This window comes from Phragmites australis, chromosome 2, assembly GCF_958298935.1.
Source record: "Phragmites australis chromosome 2, lpPhrAust1.1, whole genome shotgun sequence".
Lineage (NCBI taxonomy): Eukaryota > Viridiplantae > Streptophyta > Magnoliopsida > Poales > Poaceae > Phragmites > Phragmites australis.
In genome coordinates, this window is record NC_084922.1 from 44,956,817 (window position 1) to 44,968,900 (window position 12,084).

Here is a 12,084-nt window from a genome sequence, read left to right on the forward strand (position 1 = left end):
ACTCTTGGAGGTGATGTGTCTTTACTATTTTCCACATAGGTCGAGAGGAAAAATATGTAATAGGTAAGTTAATCTAATCGAATGTAATCGATTTACCTATAACTTACCTTATCTATGAATGGAATTATCGGAGTTGATCGATGTGCCATGAGCTCTTGAGTATCTCACCATTTGGAGAAGAAAACTGTACTGATCTAAGTCGAGTAACTTCAACTACTATATAGAGTCATTTCCACTTAAGTGATAACTTATGGCGTCAGGCCTGTTTATGCACCTTTTGTAGGACAAGATCTCCAGTAGCGAGTCTCTTGGGCTGGATTTTCTGACTATGATATTTACGTAACACTTGCTAATACTTAGCTGCTCGAATGAATGCTCGATCATGGAATCCTTGAGTAAATTAATATCGTGTGCTCGTAACTGCTTCTGCCCCTCCACCGATTAGTTTTCCATTCGAGGTGATCCGAACTGCAATTCAGTCGGGAGCACTGCTTCTGCTTCGTAGACTAAAAAGAATGGAGTTTTACTGGTGACCCTGTTAGTCGAGGTACGAATGGTCTATAGTACCAATGGAAGCTCTTGCACCCATCGTTTTGAGGCTCTACAAGACTATACCATTGGTGTACTCAACCTGACCATTGCTCTAGGGGCGAACCACAGAGGCAAAACAAGTTTTAATGCTGAATTCTTCACAGAACACAATAAAGGTCTCACTTTTGAGCTGGCTACAATTATTTGTAATTATCTGACATGGAATTTTGAATTGGGTAATTATGCTCCTCATAAATTTCTTAGCCATTTCTACGGTTATGTTTCCATTGGGTTGGTCTCAATCAACTTAGTGAATGTGTCGATAGCCACAAATAGGAACTTATAACCTCCTTGGACCCTTGGGAACGGTCCCAGGATATGCAAGACCCAGACGGAGGAAGGCCAAGAAAGAGGAATTATTTGCAGAGCTTGTGCCGATCGAGTGATCTACCTTCCTAAAAATTGGCAGCTCTCGCACTTTTTGACCAGCTCGAAAGCATCTTGGAGGACAGTTAGACAACAAAATCCCTTGCGGAAAGCTTTTTCAACCAAGGTTTGATAAGACGCATGATTACCAATTCCTGAGTGATGCACGTCACCAAGACTCTGTTACTCCCCTTTCAGTAGAGCTTGTCGTCTGCCAAAGTGTATAGCTTAGACTTACGAGCAATTTTATCTATAGACGCATCATCGTCAGAAATATCTTGACCTTCAAGATAGGCTTGGTATGGAGTCATCCAAGTTGGCTCGCGTTCGAGTAGTGCAGCTACCGTGTCTGCGGTTTCTGCCTCGGTGACCTAGCTAGACTGCTGGTCGGGTTGAGAAGCATCTGTTCACCGAACTGTCAGGACATATGGTCTGAGGAGTTTCTCAACGAAGACTCCTATGGGCGTCGGTGCTTGAGAAGAAGAGAGTCTAGCAAGTTCATCCACACCAGAGTTATCACTCCTTCTGATGTCCGTTACTTCTAGGCCTTTGAACTTTTCCTCAAGCTTACGCACCTCATACAAGTAAGCCACCATGTTGTTGTCCGAGTATTGATACTGCTTGTGTACTTGGTTTACAACAAGCTGTGAGTCCCCTTTCATGAGAAGTCACCTGATTCTAAGTGACGTAGCTATGCGAAGGCTATTTACCAGTCCCTCGTATTCTGCAACATTGTTGGAAGCTTTAAAATCTAATTGAACAACGTACCCGAGTTCGTCGCCCATTGAAGATTTGAGTATGATTCCAGCCCCCAAACCTTGAAATGTGAGCAATCCATCAAAGAAGAGCGTCCAGTGATCCTCGGCCATATTTGGGTTAGTTTTGTCAATGCTTGTCCATTCGACGATAAATTCTGCTAGTACTCCCGACTTCACGCTTTTGCGTGGTGCATAGTATACGTCGAACTCATTGAGTTTAAGCATCCATTGTGCGATTCGTCCAGTAGCCTTCCTATTGCGTATGACGTCCTTTAGTGGATACGTCATCATCATAGTGACCTTATGCGCTTGGAAATAATGCCGTAGCTTCCAGAAAGACATCAAGACTGCATAAATTAATTTATACACTTTCGGGTATCATAGTTTCGCATCGTGTAGGACTTCGCTCACGTATTAAATAGGTTTCTGGACCTTGGTCTTTTTCTCAGGGCATTCCTGTTCGACCACCAGAACCGTGCTTACAACTTGTGGGGTAGTTGCAACGTACAAAAAGAGCTCCTCTTTTTTATTAGGTGGGGTAAGAATTAACGGACATGATAAGTACCTTTTTAAGTCCTTAAAGGAGTTCTTCGCTTCTTCCATCCACTCATTCTGGTCTTGTTTCTTCAGCAGCTTGAAGAATGGCATCCCTCGTTCTCCCATCTCCTATTGATTGCGGTTACAGTCGTATTTGAACCCTTGCATTTGTCACCAGGCTTGCTCTTCTTCCCCTTGTTCTTTGAGGACTCAGGATTGTCCTTGCCAGGTTGTGATTTTTTTTGCATGTTCTTGAGATTCGGCTTTCTTTGAAGATTTATCATCCAACTCGAAGAGCTCCTTGACTGTCTGGATCTTCCGGGTAACAAGCTTCCCTACCAGACCTGTGTTCTTGATGCCTCTCTTGAAGGTGATGATAACCGATTCGTCAAAAATATCTGGGATCATGTTTTGCTGGTCACTGAATCATTGGATGAAGTCTCGGAGGAACTCATCCTTTCCTTGGTTTCGTCGATGAAGATCGTTCTCCATTCTTGGGAACTTGAAAGTACCCTGAAAGTTGGCTATTAACTGAGCCTTCAACTCGGCCCATGATCGGATCAAGTTGGGAGGCATGTTCAACAACCAGGACCTTACCGGTCCATCAAGTGCGGCTAGCATGTAATTGTCCATTACCTTGTTATTTCCACCCACTGCTCGGATAATAGTGGTATTGATCTGTAACCACTCCTTGGGGTTGATCTTCCCGTTGTACTTCTGGATCAGTCCCATCTTGAACTTATCAGGCCACTATATCAAGCGGAGCTCTAGAACGAAGGCTTCACAACCTCTGTCGAATTCCTCAGGAGGCAGAGGAGAAGGATTGTCATGCTTGTCCCTTCGAATAGGGAAGTCACGTCTACTGTACCATCCTGGAGATCTGCGATCGTTATAGCATCAATCATCCTCACGGCGCTCCTCATAGTTGTTGTTGATAACCTCCTGCAAGTCACATTTGTTGTGAGGGATGAGGTTCATTAGGTCTCCCTAATTCATGTGCTCATGTACGTGGCAGTTGCAGTTTGACCTGCAGGGCTGTACTTGAGGTGAACCTCCTGAGCTGCCTACTTGCGACCCTTCTACTCGAGAGCATCCGCATCCATGGCTCCTTGAAGCAGTACCTTGCGGATTAGGGGGCCTAGAGCCACGAGGATTGTTTGCTCGAGCAACTTGGATATTGCATCGAGAAGGGTTCTGACCTGATTAACCATAGGGGTTAAAGGATTCATCGGATCCAACTTCGGAAGGGATATAAGGATCATATGAGCTCCTTGGATATTAGCATCTGGAGTGCTAAAAATGCCACTACCGAGGCTCGGCTGCGATCAAACCAGTGAAGCCTCGTGATGGCTACCTGGGGGAAGTTCATCCCTCGATCTCAGGACCGGTGCTGGTGGAGGTGTGCCTGCTAGATGGTGTCGTTGAAGACTAGGAGGCGCCAGTCCTCTTGCAGTTCGTCAATGATTGATGGTATTAGGAGCGTATAGAGCTCCTATTGTAGATATCCCTAGCGGTATATCTCCAGCAATGCCAGCGGTTGCGGTCGCTACCACTGGATCCTCGAGGAATTTTGTGTCATTATTCACCATGGCGTTTGGATCTACCACCATCGGATCGGCAGGTGGGACCATGGTTCCTCCAGCCATAAACACGAATCGATCTGTTCGACTGCTCTGGCTATCGATGGAGCCATTGTCACCACTCACATCGTTGTCAGTGTCCATGAACTATAGAACATTGGGCTCCTTGGGATTCCATTCAAGGTGTCCCACCTCGTGGTACGTGTCCAATAGACTGGACTTGAGAATGCCGGTGTTGATCAGCCCACCCTGACCGTCCCATCGAAAAACCATAGTTGTGAACATGATCTTTGATCCGGCTAGGGACGATTCAAAAGTGATCGCTGGCAACTCGAAGCAATCATAGAAGCCGGCGTTGGAGAATCTGGTGCGAATGTGCACTCGAGACATAGTCAATCCTGAAAAGCAGAAGATCCCTACCTAGCGCGCCAACTATCGAGGGTTTTTCCCTGATAATTTGTGTGTAAGAATAACTGGATTATCTTCATGATTAAGGAATTAAACAAGAGACAAGGCACACACGATGTATAAAGGTTTGGGCCCCAATTGGAATAATACCCTACATCTTGTATGGTCGATGATATATCTGTATTCACTCGAGTACAAGCAAGATGACTAGATCTATTACAAGGAGTAGATGGAATCTAAACTATACTAATAAGGAAGTCACCGAGTATCTCCTGTGGCCCTAGTGCTTGCGTCGAGTTGTAGATGAGTTGTCCTCCTCTGGGACAAAGAGAGTCTCCCTTGGGGGTCTAGGTCCCCACCTTATATATAGGTATCTTGTACCACCTCCTATCTCGTTGTAGTCGATAAGGAATCCTTCGTCTTGTCCACCAAGAAAGATCATATAAATTCGGCTGGGATACTAGTTGTTCTCGAGTTGGTTAACCAATCGAGACCTTCCTAGTACAGGCCTACTAGATCTCCGGGAGTATCAGGTACTGCAGATCTAGTTCCATAATATCTGGAGTTTTTGAACATGCACACAACATACCTTATATGTATATGGTATACTCTTTATGCGTATATATCTCATAGTTAGATATTCGACACCTACAATCAATTTTACATGAGTAAGTAGATCGAGCAATATGCACAAATAGTGAGTAAGAACTCAAAGACAAGGAGACAAGAGAGGAGACACGCGATTTGTTTCCCGAAGTTCAGAAACCTCCACTATAGGTTCCTACGTCTCCATTGAGGGGATCTGTCACACTTGAACCGGATCTCTCTCAACCCTTTTCCTCTCCAAGCTTGGTCACACTTGAGCTTGGCTTTCACTTTTGATTTCTTCCCTTGCGAAGGCAAAATCGAAGCCTTCACAAACTTCTCGTGGCACACCACAACCTTAGGTCTTGTCAGTGATGCCTAGCTGCCTAGGAGCTCCAAGCTCCAAGCTCCAAGAGTAACAAATGCGACGACGAACTTCTTACCGATGAACTCAAGTGCTTAAGATGGGAGTTATGCTCACTTGAACTCAAATGTTCAATATCTCAACCCAACTCACTTTTCTTCTCAAATATCACACTAGATTGGAGTGGAGAGAGCTCTATTGGCTTTGGCTTTGAGTGTTTTCATGGAAGCACCAACATCTTTTGAAGAGAGGGGGTATTTATACCTAACCCTGCAAAACTAGCCGTTATGCAACTTTCTGGCTTAACTCGGAACTTTTGGGTTGACACTTGAACGCAGAACAGAGAGCCCTAGCCTAGACTCAATCCAGAGGTTCGGGCTAGTCACCAGAATCCGGAAGTTCTGACCTAGTCAGGAACTTCTGGGTTCAGACTTGAAATTTAAACAAAGAACATTATATCGGTCCTCATCGGAAACATCCGACTACCCAGAACTTCCGGGTATAACTCGAAACTTCCGGGCTGGTTAGAAAAGCCAAACTAGCACCCCTGCCCAGATCCTAATCCGGAGGTTCTGGCTTACCTGAACTTTCGGGTTGCACCCGGAACATTCGGGTACACACAGTAAGTTAGAATTTCTCGGTGTTCGTGGGGTGATTTATGTCTCTCAACTTGGTTTAAAAAGGGTACTTTTAGCACTGAGAAATGACAAATAACTCTACATTGCATCTCTCTTAATAGTGCGATATACTTATACTCAATTTCAAAGATAAAACTCGTTTGAACCACTTTGAGCCTTTGAATACCTTTAAGTACCACTTCTTTCCTTCAAACTTAGAGGGTTTCCATTTTTTATATTGTCTTCACTCCATCTCTTCTTGATTCTTCATGTGATTGATATGAATCACCTGTAGCTTCCCGTGGCCTCGCATGGTATTGGCGCAAAGCCTTCACTCACTCTTCACCACTGCCTTGGTCCTTCGACGCCAAGCCATTTGCTTGCCTTTCACCATCGGATGGTCCATCGCAGTCGAGTCTTATTTTCCCTTCACCATCTTGCCATAGAGAACAACTTTGTATTTGACATTTTCAATGAATTCACTTTATCAAATATGAAGTCCAATCATTTTTCTTCACTCTTGGCATATTGAATTTCAATTAAACTTATTTCTTCGTATGGATCCTAACCCCAACTCTCTCATGCACAAAGTACATGGGTTAGTCCATAAAATGTAATTGACAATGGTATACTTTTAGTCACTTGATCTCCACAAGTAACTTAGCATTTATTCTTCAAGCTTCTTCTTCTTATGAGCATCACTAAGATCTTAATGACTTTGATGCAATTATTTGAACTCATGGAATTCCTTAATGAATCCATAATTCATCACTTATGCATCCCCTAAAGAATAACCTAATAATAATTCTCAACAACATTGTTAGTCCATTGGTATTGGCATTGACTTACCCAAGCATTACTTAGAGGTCATCCATCTAGATACATATCTCTTCTCCATGCATCACCTATGGAACAACCTACTAACAATTCTCAACATAATTGTTAATCAATAGATATTGTTATTAATTACCAAAAACACACTTAGGGGCTAGATCTACTTTAAAGAACCCTCTCTAGGACAATATGCTTTGGTGTGTGCATCAATCAGAGCACCGGATTATCCGGTGAACTCTTCACATTTCTTTTCCAAGTCAAACACTTCATTGAGCACCCGACCATCTATTGAGTTCTTCTTTCCGAACACTGGACCATTCAGTGAGTGCATTTTCTTCTAAACTATGGACTAACAATTTTCTTGAGTTGGTGGCTTCTTCATGTATTGCATTCGTAAGACCTACTTAGATATATACTTGACAATTTCATACTAGTCCCATTGGCTATGTTGTCATTAATCATCAAAATCACATACATGCCCTAAGAGGGCCATGTTAGCTACAGTCCTAATCGGTTTGTGTTTCAAAGAAGACTTGAAGTCCACAAGTCAGCTCGGAGGATTTGGAGATTTGTCGCACATGATAAAGTGAAAGTTCAAGAAAAGAAGCCAAATGTATAAGATTGTGCGCATTGATGAAGACCTTGATCATCATATACTCAAATCCTCCATCCAAAGGTAAAAGAGGTAATGATAGCCAGATTTTTGTTCATTCTTTTTATTTTGCAGCACATTTTTCTTGTCTAGGATTGCCTATGCATATTTTATTTTCTTGCAATACCTAGTGTAGGTTTTTCATATGATAGGTTTCTTGTGTTTCTCTCTAACCCATGAGTAATCTACACGGTTTATTAGTTGTATATTCTTTTCATAGCCTATTTCTTCTAGCAGTATCCTTTATGTGTAATGGATCCAACATATAGAGTACCCTTCCCATTATTATCAGTAACAAGTGCATATCTCTCACAAGTATTTGACAATTGTATGCACATATTTAGGGGGATCATATCATATGAGTTATGATTTTGAGACTAACATGTATTTTAAGTGACATCATTTGTAGTCTCATAGAGCAATCTAAAAATCCCCAGAGGTATGTAATGCTTATTCGTCAATTGGTATTTAAGCTACTCGATGCATAATATGGCTTAAACTTCCTATTATGATATATTGTATAGTTGTGCATATGTTACACACTTATAAGTGATAGCCGCAACTGGGTCTCATTATATGTATGCATACATATTGGAGAGTTTAGATCATATCACGCGAATTTCATGAATTATGATCCACATTTTTTATTTTAAAATAGTATCCACATAACTCTTTCACATCTCAAGTGGTACTATTCAAATGGATCATAATTTATGAAATTCTCTCCCTAGCGCTCTAACGTTTTTCCTTAAGTTTAACATGTGTGTGTAGACTTTTTGAGATTGTTGATAAAGGGGGAAATTCTGGCGACCAAAGCAAGAAGTGAAGAGGCAAAATTGTTGACAAAGGGAGATAGTAGCGATGGAGAAACGGGAGGATTGTCTCCATGGTAGTCACAACAAACGGGGGACAAAGTGAAGGTAAGAACAATGTATGACAAAGATGGGATCTTTTTCTTAAAAAATTTATCATTGATTGTTCTTACTATGCATCCAAGCAAAGTGGTAAGGTCTTGTGCTCTTTATAATTTGTATCATTTATTATTTGTCATTTGTTTTGGTTGTGTTGTCATCAATCACCAAAAAGGGAAGATTATAGCGAACATGGCCATTTTAGGTTATATATATGATTTTGATTATTAATGACAATATAGTCAATATAACTAATATTTTTATCAAGTATATGATTTTGTAGGTCTCATGGATACAACACATGAAGAAGCCACCGAAGCTGAGATAAAGATTGGATTGAATTGGACAAGTTCTAAGAAAAATGTACACGCCGAATGATCCGGCGATAGAGGTGTTGGTACACACTGAAGCATTCTTCCCGTCTGTTTTGTACATGCTAGATGGTCTAACGATGAAGATTTGGCTACACTAGAGCATATTTCAGAAGAGGTTGCTATTGTTGAAGATTGAAGATCAACACACTAGGCGTTTCGGTGCTCATACCAGATACTTACACCGAAGTAATTGCAATTGCTAGTTTTTGTGTGGTTGTAAATGCTGGATGTCCTGACACATTGAAGATCTACATGTTAGATAAATGCACAGTAAAGAAAAGTGGCTCGGTTGGCTCAAGTCTATACACTAGATAGTTCGATGATGGAGTTCAAGGTAAATCGGATCATCTGATGTTCACAATGAGATTGAATGGGGGTCCAACGGCTAGTTATTGCTTCTATACATGCCGGATGTTCCGGTGCCTATACTACTTTTAACACCGGAACATCTGGTATTCACGGTTTTTTGAGCCATCGAAGCAACGACTAGTTCGCGGGGTTGAGACTATATAAACCCCCCACTCAGTTATTTGAAGGTGCTAGAGTCCAGAGAAGCTTACATACATTTGATAATACATCCAAGCCACCAAAGTGCTAAAAGTTATCATCCAAGGCAATTAGTATAAGATTAGAGAGTGATCAGTGCTATTAGGCCTAGACAGAGTCATTGCTAGGTATTGCTGCATAGAGCAGGGATCAAGGAGTGATCCTATTTTATACCAAGTGGTACGCCGATGTCTTAGAGTCTTGGTGACTTGCCGATATCGTGAGCCTTGGTGACTCAAACTTGTCAGTCCTCCAGTTTCATATGGAGGGGCGGCAAGAAGTTTGTATGGAGATGCGGAGACCCTTGCCTTAATGGCTTAAGCTCCGAAATGAAGACGGTGGTAAGTGACCGGAAGAGTGGTTTGTGGTGAGTATTACCTTTGTAGCTTGGTGGCTCAACCTACTTGAGGTCTAGGTAGCTCAAGGATCGTGATTGGGTGCTGACCAAGAGCAATAGCCTAAGTGGCTCTCCAACATGTACCAGAGGTGGTGTTTATGTCATCGATACTACGAGATAAAAACCCTTTTGTGTCAAGTTTGCTCTCTCTACCTTCTTTATGTTTCCCCATTTATATACTTGCAATTTACATTTGCATGTTTACATTTTTAGAGTAGTTTGTTAGGATTGTCTATATGTTACAAACACTTTTGAACGGTAGAGTATACACACTAGATAACTCTAGAATACATTGAGATAGAAATTGATAAATATTTATCTTGTAAAGTTTTTGAAGCTGATAAATTTCAGATATCATAATTTACCCCTTGTTAGAACGTCATATATCCTTTCACCAACTTCGAAGGCTAAATCTAAAAAAAATACACCAACTATTTTTAAATAGAATTAGTTGATTAGTACTAGCCTACTACTAGATGGATGAACACGTAGCTCTTGCTCACGAACAGACGTGCCTGCTAGGAATTACCATAGGTATATGCATGAATATAAGCATGGAAATAGTTTACCGTAAAAAAGTATGAAAATAACAATAATGGAATATGGATATATCATCAGTGGTGAACAGGTTAATTATAGTATGCCATGCAGGCACCAGAAAAGAACGAAAAAAGTAGTACATCTGATGATGAAAAGATCAAGGAAAAGGCAGTTGAAATCTCATCTGCTTGCTCTTTCCTTGATCCTCTCGGATTCTGCATGTCAACGTTGGTAGAGCGTACAGCACATGCCGTATCTCATCTCGTACATCTATTGATGTTGCTAGCTAGAATCAAGAACTACACAATGATGTGCGCGACAAGGCGACAACCGCAGCTGCGGCCTGCGATCTAGAGACTGAAGCTGCAGAGCCTGAGCTCCAGCGGTGGATCCCGGCCGGCAGCGACGTCGAAGAAGGAGATCTCCCTGCACTGCTCGCCGGCGCCGCCCCTCACATACCGTAGCTTCTCCGGCTCGAGGTCGTACGACTTGAGGGGGAACAGCTCCAGCGTCTCCACCTCCCTCGTCGGCCGCTCCCACATCGCCTCTTGATGCTCCACCACGTCCCTCACGTAGCCTGCATGCTCGAGGTCAGCACACGGATGAGTTGATCTGATGAGGGCCAGTACATACGTAGCTAGTAACGGTGTGCATGCAGCGTGCTTACATGTCATGAGCCGATGATGGTGGCTGTAGCTTCTGGCCTCCCGCTTGCTCTCTGGAGGCTGCAGCACGAGGTCGGCCTCGGCCTCGTGGGAGGCAGCACGGCCATATTCCTCGTTGCTGCCGCTGCCGCTGTCGGGGGAGGACGCGCCGCGGCGGCGCTTCTTGTGGTGGTGGCGCTCGCGGGCCTTGTGGTTCTGGAACCAGTAGAAGACGTTCTTGCTCTCCACCTTGCCGAACGCGCTGAGGTGGGTGGAGATACGCTGGATCTGCTCCGTGCTCGGCGTCCGCAGCCCCGCGCGGAAGAGTTCCGTCAGGACCTTCACCTGCTCCGCCGTAGGGTTCCACCGCCCGCACTTCACCCCTACCCGCCCGCTCAGCGCCTCCATGATCGAAGAAGACCTATATGATGATCTTGCTATCTTAACTAACAATCCCGAATGGATTTGATTCAACTACGTGGTGTGTGAAAGATCAATCAAGAAGCTGGATGCAACACGCAGCTACGTGCTAGTGCAAACTACTCTAACTACGGCTTACGATAAGAGCTACGTTAAGCTTCTGATTTGGTTTCTTCCGGGATCTTCTTCTGGTCAGAAGCAATGCTGAAATCAATAGATGCGCAGAGGGGGCACTTATATAACCGAGCAGGGGCAGGGCCGAGGCCGTGGTCGTGGCAGTGGCAGTAGCGGATTGGAAGGTCTCGGTGCTTTCTTTTTGTTTTCTCGAACGGTGAGAGCAGAGAGCTAGAGCGAGCGAGAGAGGAAGAATGGGAGGGAGACATGCGCAAAAGCGGCCATTGTTTGCAAAAACGCTGCTCTCGTGGGACGCGCCCGACATCCTTAAGGGCGCTTGATAATGAGGTTTTGGTCGCCCATGCATGCAAATCTAAGTGCCGTCCTGTCGCTTAGCACCATGTCTTAGAATGAACCCTGTTTGCCAAGTTCATGATTATTCTAATGCGGCCGTGGCGAGTGCTGATTTGGGGTGCATTGTTCCATGTAAATCTCTGGCTCTTTGCATGGGTCGCGACTAGTCGAAGAGAATCGTGGTGAGGACCAGGCTCACGGCGCATGGACAATCTGGTTTCGGAGTTCGCTCAGCTGGTCTAGTCTGACGGACCCATCGAAGCGCTTGCGCATTGAATAAACGGCGTACATCTCTTGAGTAAAAAACTTCTGAAGAACAAGTTAAGTGGCAACAAGACAGACCTGCATTTCTCTCGCAGCAAACTACACCTACCACCAAGACGATGCCAGTCTCCCAGAAATTACCTTTTTTGTTTATTGCTTTCCAATCTTTACCTTATATGATGGCAATGGGTTTGAATATGCACGCGAGTTAATTATTGGTTACTGCGT

The 12,084-nt window shown here is 43.5% G+C and overlaps 1 protein-coding gene across 1 annotated transcript; it reads right to left on the minus strand.

Moving 5' to 3' along the window:
• Positions 1-10,148: 10,148 nt before the first annotated feature.
• On the minus strand, positions 10,149-11,404 carry LOC133910166 (WUSCHEL-related homeobox 9). Its single transcript, XM_062352678.1, has 2 exons — positions 10,728-11,404; positions 10,149-10,637 (listed from the first exon to the last, which is right to left on the minus strand). Exons 1-2 carry the CDS (start codon positions 11,110-11,112, stop codon positions 10,411-10,413), a joined length of 612 nt encoding a protein of 203 aa, XP_062208662.1. The 5' UTR covers positions 11,113-11,404; the 3' UTR covers positions 10,149-10,410.
• Between the last annotated feature and the right edge of the window lie 680 nt (positions 11,405-12,084).

Coding starts and splice junctions, on each gene's coding strand:
- LOC133910166 (XM_062352678.1), bottom strand. CDS start 11,112: ATGGAGGCGCTGAGCGGGCGGGTAGGGGTGAAGTGCGGGCGGTGGAAC. Junction 10,638..10,727: donor CCATCATCGGCTCATGACAT/GTAAGCACGCTG, acceptor TCGAGCATGCAG/GCTACGTGAGGGACGTGGTG.